The sequence below is a fragment of the Solenopsis invicta genome, chromosome 14 (assembly GCF_016802725.1).
Source record: "Solenopsis invicta isolate M01_SB chromosome 14, UNIL_Sinv_3.0, whole genome shotgun sequence".
Classification (NCBI taxonomy): Eukaryota; Metazoa; Arthropoda; class Insecta; order Hymenoptera; family Formicidae; genus Solenopsis; species Solenopsis invicta.
The window spans coordinates 11,060,115-11,079,816 of NC_052677.1; the positions used below are offsets into that span (position 1 = coordinate 11,060,115).

Sequence of the window (19,702 nt, forward strand, 5' to 3'; positions counted from 1 at the left end):
ACCGCGCCTTGTATCGAATGACCGAGTTGGCGCGTCACCAAAACGCGGATGTCTTCGGATGATTGCACGAAAGTCTATGACCGCGCCATCATCAAAGCTCCCGAGAGAGAAATCGATGCGGAAACACTCGAGCTTTAAATATTCATATAAATACATAATCAAATTGCATATCTGCCCAAAACAGCTCACTTGTCACGAAGAAACAATTGGAATACCACACTGATTGTGACGTTTTCCACAATTCTTAATGGTTAGTAACAAGATTTGATTGCGATGGTGCAAACATACATTTCAATAAAGTGTATCTCACTTTTTTATTAATTGGTTTATTCGCTGGGAATAAAATTTTACGTCGTCGTATTTAAATAAAGATTCGTGTCAGCGAAATAAATGTGTATCCCCACAAATAAATTTGTAACTGTCTTTTTCTCGTTGTCAGTGTATTTATTATACAGCAGCTCTCTCCCGTCTCTGAGTTTGTGCAGTGTCCCAATAGCTCGCACAAGAAATTTAAACCGAAAAATTCCGATCCACTTACCTTCCTCGTTGCTCTCGTCCTCAAGCAACCAAATCTCCTCCTCGTCGAAGTGAGCGTCTCCACCGCGGTCCTTGCCCGGGAAGAACGCGTGCGCCAGGATCTGACCTCTGCCATCGAACGGATATCCGTCTCCGTGATAACCCCTGAATACGCAGTGAATATTATATTTGGCGCTCTGCCAAACAAAATTATCAGCTGCCGTCGAAATTAATGTATATCGTGAGTTTGCAATTCTACATGATTATGTACATGTATGTTTATGTATATTGCATTATTTGGCGTTATTACTATGTCACACACACACACACACACACACACACACACACGATGCAAGTAACTTCGAACATCGGTGTGACACAGCTAGGATTTCTAAAAGTTCGAGTGAGAGCTCAAACGCTCAATCCTAATTTTTATAATTACAAATATGAAAGCTCACTGATTTATAGTTTTATAATAATAATTTTAATAACTATTGTTAGTTTATATGTTGATTTAATTTTTTATTAATTATTACTGAGAGAAAAAATTGTAGTGCAACTAAAGAGACAACCGTACAAATTTTGTTAATAGAATTATAATGTACCTATAGTTCAGTAAACTATATTATAGTTATTGCAACTAAGTTAATGGTTAAAGGAGCTAATAAAAAATAATTGTAATTACTATATTACATACTCTCTAAATTTTTTAGAGTGAAATTTCATCCAAAAGAGTGGAATTCCACTCTAAAAGAGTGAAAATCCTGCCACTCTTTATCAAGACTTCCACTCCAAAGATTTTAGAGAGTAGTATATTAAAACTATTTTTTATTAGTTCTCTTAACTATATATTATAATTCTTTTAACAAAATTTGTACGGTTGTTCCCTTATAATTGCCACCACTAAAATTTTTTTTTCAACGTAATTTATAATAATACATTATAATAAGTGAGTTTAATAATTTTAATCGATTCGAATTGCGCTTGAGAGTAAAATTTTTACAAACTGCCATTCTTTTGTGTAACAAAACGCATTCTTGGCTTGCACGAATTAATTTCAACAGCAGAACCGTTCAAGATACATGAGCGCCTCGAAACAAGTAGGCTGTTAAATTGATTGGGTTTTATTTTAAAGCAAACTTACCGGTGGAAGTAGACCAGGATGTCGGCACGGTCGCTGTTGATCTCCTGGAAGGTGAGCCTCGAATTTCTGGCCCAGAGATTGAGGGCCTTACTCAGCTGCAGCCGGACCCCGCCTGTGTCCAAGCCACTAGGCTGTTCGGATCTCAGACTGCAAAAAAAACGAAAGGAATATTCCCACGTGAGAGATCGATCAATCGATCCGTCGCGAAGCGAGGACAAGCGCGGCGACATAAACGGCAAATATTTACGCAGCGCTCGCCAAGAAGATCCGCCACCGCTCAGCTCCGATAAACGCTATACAAACTTCGTTGATCGATTGTATCCGCAAAGTTCAAGTATTTGTCTATTATTGATTACTTGGGAACACGCGATCGTCACATATAAGAGCGAGAGAAATGCGTCGTACTCGCAATAGTTCAGGACTGCGTCAGCATTAAGTTTGATCAATGATCGGAATAATGCCGCTTTAAATTCGACAGACAGTATTAGAGTATGGCAATTTGTCTGTTTGAATTTAAATTACAGCGTAGCGATCTGTGTCTATTTTAATTTATACATTGCGCAACAACAAAATAATCTTTTAAGATAATATTCTTCTTAATAAATAAATCTTGATCGCGTATGTATGTGTGTGTAAATTTGTACAAAAGCAAGAGTACAGTTTTATGTCACTTTGAAGGACCTACTGATTTGATATACCTATATCCCGCCTTTGCTAAAACTCATTTATTTTATTTAAACATATATAATTTTAAATACCCTAATTTTAAATACTCTAATTTAGCAATTATTCGCCAGAGAATACAAAGCGTCTAATTAATTTTATAAAAGATGCTTGCGCATCTTGCGTTCGTAAGTAAATTCTGGAGATAATGAAATCTTACTAACAATAAGAGCAAGAGTCTTTTATCTCCGTTTCTTCTCTATGACACATCCTCCCATTTTAAAGTCGCCCTTCCCCGAAACTCCGCAATTATGCTTCGCGCACAAGACACCGCCGTCTCGCTTTCGACGAGCTCGCCATTATTTACACGAGATCGCAAGTAAAACAAGCCTCCCTCAAGTTTCTCTCGCGGGCGATGCGCGAGCTCGGTGCGTGGAGTATGCGAAAAAAGTTTCGCCACTCTCGGAGAGTTACGCTCGTCTCTCCTGTTATTTTAACCCCTTCAACGGGAAATACTCTAAACATATGAAATAACGTGGGCATTCGGCATAAATTAATTGAAAGTATCTGAGTCTCTCTCTCTTTTTCAAAAGTCGCCGCCACCAACTTCTGTAGAATCCGTGTCAAGACTCCACGATCTTTGAAGTGCTTTGACAAGCAAGCGGAATTAATCATTTCGCGTAATGGCAACTATCGCCGAGTTGTTTCTACAGTCGCGGCTGCATAATTATGACGCCCCCCTCCTCCCCGCCCCCCGCACGAGATGTCTGTTTACGTTTTATTACGAGCGCGTTTCTCCCTTATTTATTCGATATCCATACATGTTTTATTTACCCGACGTCTATATGTGTAGAAATCCGCAAATAGAAGAGGTTCGCGCACTGCAATTTCTGACGTCGCTCAAATTTAATTTCATAAAAATCTCTCTTCGTTATTTGTCAAACGCATGTATAATTGATAAAATATGTACTCCAATTTTGCGAGAAACTCTAAATATTTAATCGAATTATTACATATTCCCCTTTGCTCTTACATTTTTAGTTTCCCATTTTAAGCGTCAGCTTAAGATTTTAATAGATTTCACATGATTTTTATTTCATCGCTACTAGAAATATCGCTTTTCCCGACTTTCATCGCTACACCTACGACTCGTTATTAAAATTATTGAAATTTATTAACAATTTTTATTTCATCGTATTACCTTTGTGAAATAAATTTCCTGTATGCAAATTTATCGTAATTATTCATAATTTTGTCATTTATTCAATGTCATTCCGCTCGCGCACGTCAATATTAAATGTAACGATCCACGCGTAAACCCTCGTCCGACTTTTGATGAAGCGATCCGATTCGCGTCAATACGTGCGATTTACGTCGACAGAAAGCCGGCCACGACAATTTACATTATTAACGGCCGCCCGCGGGTAATATCGGAAATGGGAAACGGGGCCCGGCAGCGTCGGCGATGATGATTACGCGTATCGCTGCGGCGCATCATTGCTCGCGTTTACGTGCCTGTTTTATTAAAACGATGAACATATCGCTTAATTAGGTGAACCGATCCGACACTGATCGATGCGCCCGCGCCGCCGGCGCGGAACTTTTCCACCGGGGGCGAATATCAATATTTCCGATGCAATTCTCGCCGATGCAATTCTCGCGCGACTCTCCGCGCGTATTCGAGCAACTTCTCGCGCGTCTATAGCTCGAGGGGACAGAAGCGAAACTATACGCGTATGCCGGAGCCCGTGCCGAACGGTTCGCTAATATATAGAACGACTCAAATGTAACCTGCGTGTCACGAAATGTTTGAAGTTCACATTACGGAAATATATATATATATACGTGGAATAGTTGGAAAGGTTATCCTTGGCAAGCGCGCGCGCGCGCGCAATTCCCGAATACGCTGTAAATTTCAACGTTAGATTTCCGCGTATGTAGAATGTTTTCAAGTTACACCCCGCGTCACTCTTGGATACCGGTCTTAAATCTCGAAATTTTCCACATAAAGTTCGGGGCCGTGAATTCCATTGTAATTTTGCGAACGTATGCTCCGCGTATCGTTTCGTAATAGTGAAATTAACGTCAGTCGCGTGACCCGAATAGCGTTTTTACGAGTAAGGAATTGCTCAAGTGTCTTTCATACACGGAATTAAAAGACGGTCGTTTCTGAGGATGTATGTCATGTCTCAAACATTACCGAATGTGTAAAAATTTTATGGAATATTCTAGTATTACGTTTGAGTATCGGCACATAGAAAAAAATTTAGGATTAAATCAAGAATTTATTGTTTCATATATGAGCAAGAATATGCAATCTTCTTGGAAGAATTTACAATCTTAAACAGACATAATTTGCTTACAAGAAAAAAAAATTTTCTCCACGCAAGCAAATTATGTCTGTTTAAGATTATAAATTCTTCCAAGATTTTATATTTTTGCTTGTATATGAAATTATGAATTGTTGATGTGACACTAAATTTTTTCCGTGTGTGCAAAATTTGAGCACAAAATTCACTTATTGGTTTAAAAGTTATTTAAATTTTTGTTTACTCTTGATTCTTGCGTACATCGAGAGAAAAAAATTCAGAATAAAATCGCGTTTTGTATAATAATACTTATTTGCAAATTTTATGCAAAAGTAGCATTACCAATTAAATGAAAATGTTTACATACATCTACTAATAAAACTCTAATAAATATTCGTGCAAAAATTCATTTTACTCTACTTACTCATTTAAAAGTCATTTATTTAAAATTGCAGCAAAATTATAGTAAATTTTCGCTGCAAAAACTATTATAAATCAAATTTTTCATTCAAAATTCGTGCATTTGCGATCAAAATTTGTTGTCGTTAATTAGTAAAAGAAAAAAAAAAGAATAAACCTAGAGAAGTCTTCAGCTTTTAAATTTCGATAATTTGTTCGCATTGTATAACAAAAACATTCTTAAATACGTGATCGCATTTCGAGTCTGCAACGCGCGACACGCATAAGCGGTACAAAGGATAAAAGACGTAGCTCTCTCGTGGCGGAAGGATATTATTTTTCGCTGCAAATTCGCTATCGATCACCCGTTCCGTTGTCCTCGCGTGGATCGGTTCTCTTTCCTCGGCAAGCGACATACACGCGCGAGCACACACGCGCACGTCACATCGTCTTTACACAGTCTAGCGTAACACGTTTTTGTAATACACCAGAATAATAGATGTTCGCGAAAGAATCGGGGGAAAGAAATATGAGCCAGGGCGAAGACATAATTGCGCGAAGAAAGTCAGAACAAAAGAGGAAAACCGCATGGCAAGATAAACATACTTATTTCTCTCCGCGCAATGTTTTAAAATAACATTTGCAATATTTCTCTTTGATATACAAATTGAAATAAGTATACGCGAATCGACGTAAGAACTGTGCAATGAAGTGAAAAGCTCATCTTTCCAACGCGCGTTATTTAATCTTAATGGTCTCGGGGGTTTTAAAAACGCCCTCTCTCTCTCTCTTTCTCTCTCGCTCTCAGTATTCATGTTTAAAGAAATCCAGGAGAGACCACGTTCCATTAATTAAATTCAACTCCATTAGTTGTAGACGGAAAAACGTTGCACATCGCGGTTGGCCGGTAATACGTTAGAAATGGAAAATGGTCTAATGTAATATCTAATAGGTAAATGAAGAAAAAGGAACCAACCCCTCGTGCATACATGCACACTCGCGCACATATACACACACGTGCGATTTAACGCCCGTTAGACAACCGACGGAGATTAATGGACGAATAGGCGTCCGGACAAATAGGTAAATTGATAGTTACGCTCGCCTCGTATAAAATGGGGCAGGCGTTCGCTTAGTTTAAAACGAGCGAGCATATTTCGCTTGAGCGAGCGCGCGCGAGTTTTCTCACGTCGTTCGTAGACGCGTTCGTCTACATGTCAATAATTCTTATCTAGGTCGACGCGAGGTTGAAACAAGACGTTGACGGTAATCATCGCCGTTGGGTGTCGTCGAAAGAATATCCTTGTGCTTTAGAAAATACTCCTCGAGAACGGAAACGCGTAATGCAATGAGAAGTGTGCCAGAAATCGAAATGTATTCAGCTGGAAAGAATAAAGACGGCTAAAAAAACAGGAAAGGGAAGTAAGAAAAGCGTAAAAAGGAGATGAACAAATATATATATATATACGAGTATATACTACGATGGTAATTTCAAATAGGGTCGCTTCGAGTGTGTTTATGTGCAGTATTAATGTTGCAATCATCGCAAAACACACACACACACATTCTCTCTCTAGACTTCTTGGTGACCTAATTAAGCCTGGCGTTATCGCGTTTCACTTGACATTTAATAGATCATTTATCGATGCATCCGCAATTAGTCTACGCGAAACAATTTGCCTCGTGCAGTTTCAGCCACGTGCATTCGGGCGCATCTAATTTCGCGAGAGCAACTGCATCCGCACACGCCATTAATATCGCGCCTTCAGCATCGTCTCGTATTCATTACGCGGCCAATCGGTAATGAACATCGCGGAGCGAGAGAGAAAGAGAGAGATATCGCGATAAAATATAGACCTGCGTCGGCAGAACCCGGGCGCGGTGTAGAATTACGCGCTAAAGCGTTTTAAAGCGCGTTTACTTTATTAATGGTTCGCGATCGGCGAGAAAACACCGAGTTTTCGACTGAATTATCGCGACGGCGTGCAGCACCCACCCGTCCCTCTCCGAGGATTATCCTCTGAAAAATCGACCGCATATTTCATCGAACTAATCGCCAAATTCCCGTACGATCAAAAGCGCGCAGTCCGTCAAGCACGATCCAGCGATTACTAAGTGCGCATCTAAAAAAAAAAATATATGTTGCGCTCTTAATCCGTATAAAAATAAATCTGCTTATTGCGAAATATTTCGCTAATGTACGACGAACCCTTTGACTTTAAAAAAATGAGTTTTAATAGAATTTAAAATTTAAACTCTCTTTAAATGGTTATAAAATATTTCTATCGCGTCCTTTAAATACTTATGATTCATATATTTCTTTACGCGATTACTTTTTCCGGTTTTTCGTTGATCTCGATGCGCATTTGTAATTCCGTCCTGCCACTGAATTTGTGAAGTCTCGATGTTTCGACGTGGAAAAGAACGCTATTGCATACGAAACGACTTAGTAGTTGAAGAAGGCGGCGCGACAGGTACGAGAGAGCGATGCAAATCCTGCGGTGACAATAAGCCACCGAGAGCAACGCAAATTTGGTAAACTTCGGCCGTGTAATGCCTCCTTCTCCCATGTATAAGCGTCCCCCAGAGTGTTTTGCTCCCAAACTTTGATGAATGGACTTTACGACGTCGTGTTCGCCGCCTCCGCCGCGCCGTCGTCGTAATACACTGTCTTTTGGCAACTTTAATAATAATTACGCGTGATTATTTGTACTGCCGCTTCCACCGCGATAAAATACGCCCGCACAATTTTGAACTCGTAATTTTAACTTTTAAAAAGTTTATAGACGCAGTTTTGAAAACTCCCGTGTACCTAAGAAAACACAGTTCTGGAAACTTCAGTGTATCTAAGAGTAAACAAGAAACAAAAATATTTTAGCGTGTTAAGAGGAAGAAATATAAAAAATACCGTTGAATTGTACGCGTTGCGAATGAAAAACTTCAATAATTAATATTTAACTTGCTATAATCGTTAACAAGCAAAATAAATACAATAAAATACTTAACGTTTTAAAAAAATATATTATGTAACGCGTATTCCACATAATCACTATAAATGTAAAATTCAATATTCCGTAATAAAAATGTTACGTGAACAGATGTGAAATAAAACGTTTTTTTATGTAAAAATTATTTCGAGGAATTTCCTCAGAGAGCCGTACTATGAGATAGCGCTTTACGAGTACGGTTACTCACTTTCACGATCTGCGCTACAAAATATGTAAAAATTCAATTCTTAGGAAGAGACGAGTCCCGTAAGAACGGGTAATTTTTACCGCAACGGTGGGCACAAATTTTCGAGCGGAAGATGCGGCTCACCTCGCTCGTAACTATCCCAGCTGCACCATTCGCAATTTTCTTTATTCGCAAGTTCGTAAATTTCGAGGCGGAGCGACATAGCCGACGTATAAAATCGTAACTTTAACATGATTTATCTGCGAGAGAGATACGGCCCATACGGTATTCGAACGCGTATCCCATAGGCAAAAGTAGTTATTTTTGTGATTTTTTTTCGAAATACAGGCAAATCTCTTTCGAATTGTAACTTTGCTAGTGGAAACGAAAAAAGAATTAATCGAAAGAATAATAATCGAGAGAAAATATTTATTGGAAAATTAAAAGACACCAAACTACGCACACACAGAAAAAAAAATTAATATTAAATTAACAATGACTGTTTCATGTATAAGCAAGAATATAAATTTTCTTCGAAAAATTTATAATCTTAAACAAACACGATTTGCTTACATGGAGAGAAAAATTTTCTTGATGTAAGCAAATTATGTCTGTTTAAGATTATAAATTCTTCCAAGAAGATTTTATATTGTTGCTTGTACATGAAACAAGAATTGTTGATTTGATGCAAAATTTTTTTCTGCGCATAGAAACACAAAAATTTGTTTCAAGAATATTCAACTGTTAAAAAATCATTTTGTTTATAAATAATTCTTTTTTTAATCAACAAATGAACAAAATTACAAAATATAATTTTCAGCAGAATAATTATATTCACGGAGCAGAAAGCCGAAAGAATTGCGAACTGAATTTACTCGCGCGACAACAAGAAGTTCAGCGGCGAAACGAATAAACCGTAAAATGAAACAATAGATCATCCGAGGATATTAATTTTCCACTTTCAGCTGTACTTCGCCGGCTCCGTCCTCGCGGTGCTTTTACATTTGCCCGATATAACACTCGAATAATGCATAGACGCGAATGAACGGGAAAAAGCGGGTACCGGAGACCATCTTTTTACTTCCCCCCTTTTTTTTATCGCAAAAGTCGACAATGTGTAGTGCGAATAATCCAATGAGTTAATTAACGAGTTAATTAACGAGAATATATCGGCTAATTCTCACGACAGACATCGCCGATTTGTTCGAGATCTACTCAACGAGATATTAAAAATTCAACATTAATTTTTACATGCGAAATATGCTACAATTAAAGAAACACTAATCACCCGGATTGATTTTTTCAGCCGTTAGCAGGTTAATAAGATTGCAAAATATTACCTTAATGTTTTTATGTATATTTGTCAGGCTGCGTTCGCTTCGCAGCGCTTTAAGCTTTGTTTCATCTTTGTTATTTATCAAATGAACAAAGACAAATGACGCTTCCAAGCGCTGTGGGTGCCAAAGCGAACGCAGCCACTAGTTATATAAATATAAAAACAGGCAAAAGAGCATCAAGTCATTTTTTTTTTTTTATAAGAGTAATTATATCGAGAAGAATGGTAATATTCGTAAATGAATACCGCGATGATTATGCGAAAAAGTATAAGCGACAGGCGCTAAAAGAACGGCGTTGCGTTAGGTAAAATTAACAACGGAACATTTTTCGTAAGGGAATAGCAAGGCCCTTTGTTCCGTGACGTTATTGAGCGCCAAGGAGAGGTCAGGGAAGGCGAGCGAGTGAAAATAGCAAATGCGTGTACCAACGCGTTGCAAAGTTGAAAACGAAGATAAACGAGATAGAGGGCACAATAGTGGGAAACGGGAGCGGGGCAAAAACATAGGCTAATTAGCTGTCATTGGATTGCATTCATGAGCACTTTCGATTTCGCGGTTCTTCAGGCAGACAGGTCCGAACAATCGCGAATAAAGCGCTCGCATCAATACGCCGCTAATTAACGCGCATAAGCGCGCCGCAACGCTCGCATTAATTTTCAACAGTACAAGAGAGCTGTAATGCGCATTTGGCAGCACGAAAATTATGTGCGATAAAGCAACGTCAATGTCTCACGACTCTGATATTTGCAACAGCAAGTGATAGGGATCGAGATGTTGATCATATTTCGTACGAGCCTGTCAAACGCGTACACCGAGAGAGAAAAAATTGTAGTGGTGGCAATTAGTGTAAGAAGTCAACGTTCTATTACAAATTTTGTAAATTTTGTACAGAATTGTAATATATAGTTAAGTGAACTATATTATAGTTATATTATTACTATATTGGTATATTACAACTATTTTTTATTAGTTCTCTTAATCATTAACTTTGTTGCATATAATCTACGCTGAGAGAAAAAATTGTAATGGTGGCAACTGTAAGGGAACCATCATACAAATTTTGTTAATAGAATTATAATATATAGTTGAAGTGAACTATATTATAGTTATTGCAACTAAGTTAATGATTAAAAGAAGTAATAAAAAATAGTTGAAATTTTACTAGATTGTATAATGTATTACAACTATTTTTTATTAATTCTCTTAACCATTAACTTAGTTGCAATAATTATAATGCAGTTCACTTAACTATGTATATTTTAATATCATTAAGAAAATTTGTACGGTTGTCCCTTTATAGTTGCCACCACTACAATTTTTTTCTCTCAATGCGCGGTAATAACAGTAAAAAGTAAAAGAAAATGCAAGCACGATCCTCGTTGGCTAAAAACTGTAAATCTAATGAAGATAAATGAAACGCAAGTTCGTGGAAGAAATTACGCGAAAAAGTCACATCTCGATTTTCAAACGTAAATGCATTTCCATTCTACGATGGTATCATCGCAAGTAATATTGTATTATTAATTAATATATATTGTATCATAAAAAAATATATAAAATTCTATAAATGTAAAATAATATGATCCTAGTATAAATTAAAATTCGATACATCACTACTATTGCGCAAATAAACTATAAATCGGGTTCAGTTAAATTCATATTAAATTTATTTTCAATTATCTCGAATCGCTTGGCGCTGCGAATCCATCCGCTCTTCCTCTACCCTCCCTACCCCCTGTTTTTTATCCAATATTCTTTCTCGCGCACAAGTCACTGAGGGAAAAATGTTTCATAATGATGTAATACGCGGCCTCTCACTCGCTGTCTCTCTTCAGCGCGGCGTCGAGGAGAGATGATATGTTTAAGTCGTTGCCGCGATCGTGCGTGCGACAGCTTGTGAAGCACCATCGTCCGATTTCCAAAGCGGACGCCTCATCCTCTCACCCTCTCCTCCACCCATTCGCGCAATTGTCACCGCGGAACGTTCTGTAGATCGTCCGGACCAGGTGACAGCCATGGAGATTGGCGATGACAGCACTCGACGATCAATGACGGACGCTCCGTGAAAAAGTTAATTCATTTATTCAGAAAACGCGGGCGAAAATTCAAGAGCCGCGTTGCGTCGTCGCGCGCGGATTCCGCGAGAGTCTCCGAATTTCCCTTGCGTTTTGAACAAAAGGGCGTGACATCGGTTGGGAAATAGCTGGCGAGCGAGCGAGAGGTGTGGAGCGTCCGAAATTTTTATTCGCGGGAAGGGAATACGCTCGGAGGCGAAGAAGAACGCTGGGACGCTCGTTCGCAGTGAATGATTACAGTTCGCACAATTTCGTTGATTAATACAACATTGTCGAGCGATACAACCAACACTCGAGCATGGTGCTGACGGCACTCGATTCATTTCGACACTCACCTCGGCTCCGATTTCCATGGGCGCTCTCGTGGATCGCGTGATGATCGGCGTTATCGAAAGCTCTTTCTCGCGCGGATTTGCGAACGACAGACCGAAGTGGTCAAGTATCTCACCGATATCGAAGCGCAATTGACGAGCTCGGAAGAATAAATCGGGCGAATCGTCGATCGAGAGAGACGGACAGAGACCTCTCGAAAGAAATAAAGCGAGACAGCGATAACGACAGGAGATAACGACAGGTGCCACGAGCGGCTTCGAGGACCTCTGACAATGATCGCGAATCCTATTCAACATGTCCTCCAAGAGTCATGAACGGGATAAAGGGAGAAAGAGAGAAACGCGTCCCGCCTAAACTGTCCCGCGATCACTCCGTCAATAATCACGTTCACAGCCCGAGTGTGTGCCACTGTCAGCGCTTATTGACACGCTTTTCCGTCGCGAATGTATTGCGGATGACGGGCCCGATAGAGGTTCGATAGTTTGAGCTCGAGCCCCGTCGCGATTTCACGTCTCGCTGTTAATTATTTCACGAGAAAATAAAATAGTCGGCGTTACGCGACTATTCTAAAAAATTAAAAAAGAAAGAAAGAAAAATTCTCGTACGATTTTCCCTTTCGTTTTTTCTTCCAAAGAAAAATAACGGCAAAAAGTAAATAAATTAGCAGGATTGATTTCGACCTCAATTTCCGACCTTAACCAAACGTTCCACGTCTTTCTGGAAATTTTCCGGCAGAAGTCCGCGTCGCGATCGGTAGAACTTCCCATCCATATCCCGTAGCTCCTGTCGATTCTACGAGAGCCGATCCAATTATCCCGAGACAATATTAGGATCCTCCTTCTCCTCCACCCCCTCCTCCTCCTCCTCTCCGCACCCACATACTGCGGCCGCAATTGTGCAGATAATAATCGCGACTATAGACCGTTTCCGCAACTACGTGTACTCGAATTAATTAGTATGTGCGCGAGTGTAAAATAGAACTGTTAATCCATATTCGTATCGTAACCGTCGACCTGTGTGCTCGTTCTCTCTTTTTTTTTTCCATTAATTCAGACGTTCGTCCAAAACCCTCCCTTCGTTCAGACACGCGAGGATTTTAAACCGCCGCGCTACGAGGATTTATCTAAGCCTTCACGATCGCATCAATCTTCTGCGCGGGCGTTGCGATTGCAGCCGCATATTAGTCAAGTTGCGTCAATGCTGAACTTTTCGCGTTGGAAAATGGAGACGCAAATTGTTAAAAAAATCCTCCCGTTGCAATTATTCCGTTTCAGTGTTTAATAGAAAAATAATATTTCGAATGTTTTTTTCAGAAATTAGCATTCTCTTTTTATTCGTAAATCGCCAATGTACAATTCAATACTAAATCAACAATCTACACTGATTGCGAGAGAAAAAATTGTAGTGGAAACAATCATACACAGATTTTGTTAATAAAATTATAATAGATAGTTAAGTAAACTATATTATTTATTGCAACTAAGTTAATGGTAAGAGAACTAATAAAAAATAGCTGTAATACACTACGATATATAATCTAATAATTTCAGCTATTTTTTATTACTTCTCTTAATCATTAACTTATTGTTAGTTGCAATAACTGCAATATAGTTCACTTTAACTACATATATATTATAATTCCATTAACAAAATTTGTATGGTTTGTTTCCTTATAGTTGCCACCGTTACAATTTTTTCTCTCAGTGCAGAATATATTTCTTTTATATAATAATATACTTCGAAATCTCGATTAATCTTGCAATCAACAAAAACAGCTTGTTTAAACTACTAATTTGACTTGACGTGTTTTTCGCAGAATTTCGACAGCAAAGTACGGCTTGTAGTGACTATTTAGATAGATGTTCAGAGGCAACTGTGCGGTAGAGAGTTAATTAGTGCAGATCCTGCGGGACAAATTCATCCTCGTACAAAAGCGCGTCAAATCGAATCGGGCCGATCGGCCGTCCGTCACGCGGAATCGGATCGGCCGGTGGGCCCTTGAATTGCTCGGGGGCGTAACGAAAACCCATCGTTATTTCGGTGCAGTGGTTTGCAGACACCCCCGTGTCGTGCCGTGCCGTGTGTCGTGGTTAACGCTGATCCTTTGTCGACGGTGGCAGGACGGGCGTGCTTAATAAGTACGAAAAAGAGAAAGAGTCATCGATCTTACTATTACAAAATTGTAGTAGATATTTTCGAGCAACTGTAGAAAAGCGTTAAAATAAACCTCGATTTCTCTTAAAAAAAAAAAAGAAGAAGAATCTTTTTCTGATTCGTAAATCTTGAGGAAATTCCAAGTATATTACGCGCAATTAAAATTGAAGTCAAAATTGGAATTGGAATATCGTATGAAAGTGTATAATTGAGTATTATTGTATACCAAGATGGATGGATTTATTTCTTCCACAAAGCATTATCTCAAATATATTAGTAAAAGCCAACTCTCGTCTATTTTTTAGCAGCGAGTAAATGGCTTCGTAACAATGAATTAAAAATATAATTTACAGCACTGAAGTATAGCTAATGCGCGAACCGTACTTTCCTCGCGCCCCTAAATATTTTAGCGAAGAGGAATTATCCCGGAAATTGTAAAGAAATAATCCCTCGAAGTTCGATGTAGAACTTACTTGGAGATTTCCACGTTTTTCGCGTGAATAGATTTACGAGGGTAATAAAAGAACGCATTTCTCCGAGAAAGTTAACTGGCATCTCGAAGCCACGATCGCAAGCAAATTTATTTGACATCGGTAAACCGTATTTACTCGAGGCTGAATATATATCGCACGGCGCGACGGAGTGGTTCTATTTTTCCGCAGCGATCGAGCGAGACGATGACATCGACAACGTGTTTCAATTCCTTAAATTAATTCGTAGAGCTCGAACGGAAAATTCGAACACGTCCGTAACACGTAATTCGGCCATCCTATTATCTTCCACCCGGATCTTTCCCCGGATCTTTCGGGCAGACTTTATTGTCGCTCTCTCGACCGAAAGTAATGTTCGTAATCGAACGGGGCAGACCTCTCCGCAACAGCTTGCAGTATTTTCCGGGAATATACGGAGTAATCCGCAAGAACGATGATTCTTAACTATTTCCCTTGGCTCTCTTTAAAGGTAAAATAAAATAATCTTAAATAACTTTGTGGAATAATCTCTTTGTGGATATATCCGACGTCAAATAAAAAGTCGCAGAAGAGAAATGCTAGACATATTTACAAAAAAAAAGAGAGAGATGGTTTCATTTTATAAAGTAATATACCTTTCTTCATTTGTCAAGTAACATTTATACGTATTTTAATGGATTTTTGATAAAAAAAAAGTAATAAAGTTAATTGCTCAAGCGCTTTATGTAATACATAAAGCGCTTGAGCAATTAACTTTATTACTTTTTTTTATTAAAAATCCATTAAAATATGTTGAAGAAGGTATGTTAGTTTGATAAAATAAAACTATATATATATATACACACTCGCGACGTAATTTCTCATTCAGCATTACAGCGTTCACGAGATATTCGGGCTCGATAAACTTTATTACTTCTTTGCGACCAACTTTCAGCTTGAAGGGAATGAACGAGTTTTATATATATCTATGTATACACATATATAGCAAATTCTACGAGTTACTTGGGCAATGTGAATTAAGAAATCCCTTCCTTGTCATTACCTTCGTCGATTGCACGGTCGATTAATGTCCTTTTTTAATCGAAAGGATGCTGAACTTTCGTGATTAACTGCTGTCCGCTGAACAAGTGTCTTCGACGAAACAAGCATTCTATGAAAGGTATTTCATCGAGAGAAAAAAATCGAATACGTGTTTAATGAAGGAAAATGAGAAAGATACGATTCGAAGCTGGTGGAAACCAGAGAGCAATTTCCGCAATTTGCAAAACAGATAATGACATTAAATGCATTCTCGTCATTATAGAAATGTTACATACATTACATTTTAATTAGAAATGCCCGAGGCTAAAGTGATAAAAACGACAATTATTTGAATGTTAAGAGATATTCGTTCTTCGAATCATAATCGATTAAAGTACCGTTAACTTGCACGTTGGCAGAAAAAAATATTTCACTTTTAAATGTCTCCCCAAAACTATGTGTAAATACGTAGAGAAAACATTTTTCTCCTCTCTTTCTCTATTTCCAGAGGGAAATACAATATACAGCTGAATAATAAGGGAATGGGATACTCTGTAGAAATATTGAAATCGCGCGAAACACGAAGGATCGCGTTTTGCGTTCTTGCAAGGCTCGTTCTTGAACAAATTTCGGCGCGCTTACATGCGAGCGAGAGCATTACACGTACGATAAAAAAAAAAAAAAAACGGCAGGTCTTATCGGCAGGTGACGAAAGAGAACTGGAAATAAAATGAGAGACGAGGAAAGACAGAGAGAGAAAGAGAGGGAGAAAAATGACCCGAATGTACGAGGTAAGTTGAAAGAGATGGGTTTCCGGAGTTCGCGAATGAGGTAATAAAATATTTCTGCAAGAAGTTCAGATTCTTTTCAAGGACTTGGCGGTCACGAGCGAAATATCTGCGAAAAAGTTGATCACCGTCAAAGAGGAAAAAGTGTGCAAGAGCGAAACACGTGCCGAATAGCAAGGCGGCGGGATAAACGTGATGCCGTAAAACCCATTTTCCCACGATCAACGATGACGATTGCACACCTACAATTACGCGAGAAACTCAATTAATTCTTTAAAAAGGGAAGACGAAGTGCAAGTCGGTACAAAGAAGGAAAAATATCCGTACCTCGTTTGCACGACCAATATATAAACTGTTACGTTCTAACGGACTAACAATGAATCATTATTACTATATCTCTTTATTCTGTACAAGAATATTAATTCAGCGCAATTTCTATTCTTATTCTTGTCAAGTTTTAATACGCCGAGAGAAAATTTACGTTTTTCAACTCAATTCCCGCGACACTCGAACATTATGATAATGCCGCCGCGCGTGTAGGAAGTGTTTAAGGTGTCCTTGTTTGCCGCGGCCGCGCGCTTCCCTCGGCAAACGGAGAGAGGAAATTCGCGAATTTCACCGCGCACGTTTCGAAGACTAGAATTCTTCTCCGGCGTGAGAGGCAATAAACGAGCCCGGCGGGGACCGCCGCCGCGCCGCGTCGGGGACCGAAACGCGTCGCGCGCGGAAAACCCGAGGCGCGCCACCGCTTTTCCTTTACCTCCGAGCGCCGCGATGTTTTGTCTTGCGAGAGCAAACACACCGTGTCTCTAAACAGATAAATTGCCGACGAGAGACAAAGCCAAGGTGGTGGAAGACGGCGCGTATCGATCTGCCGTACGTACGCCTTCGCGTCGCGTGTCGCGAAACGGAAAAAGCTTCGGGACTCATGATAAAAAGAGCGAGGCGATAAATGGCGATATTGCCGGAAAATCGTGTTTTCCCCTAAAAACGGCTCTGCATGGCCGATGAAAGCTCATAAAAGTCCTCGAGTCGCGCGATCACGTTCGCGCTCGACAAAAAGAGCGACGCGTCTATTGCGATTTTCTTTTTTAATGAAACTCGATTTCCCGGGAGGGGAGGAGGAAAAGCCCGCCTTCTTTTTGCACGTCTCACATGTCTTTTTGCCGAAATATTCCCAAGCGAGTAAAGCTCTTTTTCCTGAAGATTTTATCTGATAAAGACGAGATGTATTGATTTCCGAAATACTACCGGGATATAAGGGGCGTATTTCAAAATTGCATTTCTGCACTGAGAAAAAATTGTAGTGGCGGCAACTATAAGGGGACAATCATACCAATTTAGTTAATAGAATTATAATTTATAGTTGAGCGAACTATGTTATAGTTACTGCAACTAAGTTAGTGATTAAGAGAACTAATAAAAAATAGTAGCAATATACTTTTTAATATATTAATTACAACTATTTTTTTATTAGTTCTCTTAATCACTAACTTAGTTGCAGTAACTATATTATAGTTCGCTTAATTAATTATAATTCTATTAACTAAATTGGTATGGTTGTCCCCTTATAGTTGCCGCCACTACAATTTTTTCTCTCCGTGTGTCATCTCTTTTGCGAGGATGTTATTTCGAAAAATGTTTCCGAGACGTCCTTCAAAATTTATACAGACCCGTCGAATATTCCACTGTTATAGGAATCAAGTTGAAATTCATGCTCAAATAAGAATTTCAGATTACGAAGTCGTATAATTCTCTCCGACGTGAGAATAATATTTAAAGATAATAAATCGAAATGTGGATAATCGAAGGATGAGACAAAGACGATTCGAGGTATAACGGATTTCTCATATTTCACCCCCGTTGTCGAAGGATCGAAAGAGTTATGAGATAACAAAATTGTTCGGATAAGTTCGGTAAAAATTTTTCCTACCTGACGCGGTATTATACGACGCGCGAGGGAATGGGATTATGTAAATTCCTGTTACCTATCTTCGCGAGCCCATCTCTCTCTCTCGAACCAGAGTGAAATGTCGACGATACGGAATTACCGCGCCTCGCGGCATTAAGCTCAAAATATAAAGGTGAATAGATCGGCATCGAGAGGTATTTCGGGATCGCGGATGTTATGCTCCCAAATTCCGATTAGTTTAATAACGATTGACCTTTCGACTCCGTGTTTTCCGTGCCATTCAAATCTGTTCATTTTCTTTTCATCAATTCAGCTCCTTTTCGTCGTTTCAATATTCGCGTGTTATAAATTTATGGAAATCGATAATGCTAAATGTTAAACCGAATGACTAAATTTAAAAACAATTAACGTATCTTAGAAAACGAATAATTCAACATTGTAATATATTAAGAGAAAAAATTGTACTGATGGCAAATATAATTTTAAGAGAACCGTTCAAATTTTGTTAATAGAATTATAATATATAGTTAATAACATATAGAATTATAGAATTATAATTAATAAAATTATAATATATAGTTACTAGCATATAGTTACAATTATTTTTTTATTAGTTTGTTGAACCATTAACTTGATTGCAAAAGCTATAATATAGTTTACTTAACTATATATCATAATTCTATTAACAAAATTTGTATGTCCCATTATACTTACCACCACTACAATTTTTTCTTTCAGTGCAGAATTACATGTTCTTTGCACGAACAACGGTCCGCAACAAATTATTTTTTCATCGTGAAGGGGTCACCTTTATCCACAGATCAGAGTGTGTGCAAGAAGCAAAATGCAAAATGCAAAAATCCTATATTCCTCGAGCTCGTTACGAATATCGATCCATCAATATAAACTTTCACGCGCCAGAGAGGTTTTCCATCCGTCGAGATAAAATTTCGAAAAGATAAGGGCAGGATTACTTAGGCGACTCCACTGTCGTACGTGCACATACGTGGATGCGTGAAACGCACGATGCTATCTCTGCGGGATTACACACGCAGGCACGCACGCAACAGCGAAGCGATACCGTTCAAACCTCTGGACCGACGCGAGATTTTATCCGCACAGCTCGACGCTGCCATTCGAAACTACGGTGGAGCCAACGCACGGTGCACTTTTGTGTGGGATTTTAACGCTGCTGAAGCCCGAGAAGCTAATACGATATCGCGTTAAATTAATTTTGTAGCGTTTGCCCCCTCCCCTCATGCTCTCTCTTTCTCTCTACAGATGGCCCATTTTAGTCGGCAAGCCCTGACAAAGGGACTTTTAATCGAGTCAACGCGGTGCAGGACAAAAAGCGAAGGCGAATGAAAAAGGGGAGAGAGGAGCAGAGAAAAGGGAAATTAGGCGTGCG

The 19,702-nt window shown here is 39.0% G+C and overlaps 1 protein-coding gene across 4 annotated transcripts in view; it reads right to left on the minus strand.

Moving 5' to 3' along the window:
* LOC105199222 (matrix metalloproteinase-2) overlaps nucleotides 1-19,702 on the minus strand; it is a 184,658-nt gene that overhangs the window by 36,920 nt on the left and 128,036 nt on the right. For all 4 annotated transcript variants that reach the window (XM_026137978.2, XM_011166207.3, XM_039457605.1 and 1 more), the window contains 2 exons: nucleotides 1,661-1,807; nucleotides 539-681 (listed from right to left, as the gene is read on the minus strand). In XM_026137978.2, coding sequence (XP_025993763.2) covers nucleotides 539-681; nucleotides 1,661-1,807 — 290 coding nt within the window. The remainder of the gene's footprint in view (nucleotides 1-538; nucleotides 682-1,660; nucleotides 1,808-19,702) is intronic.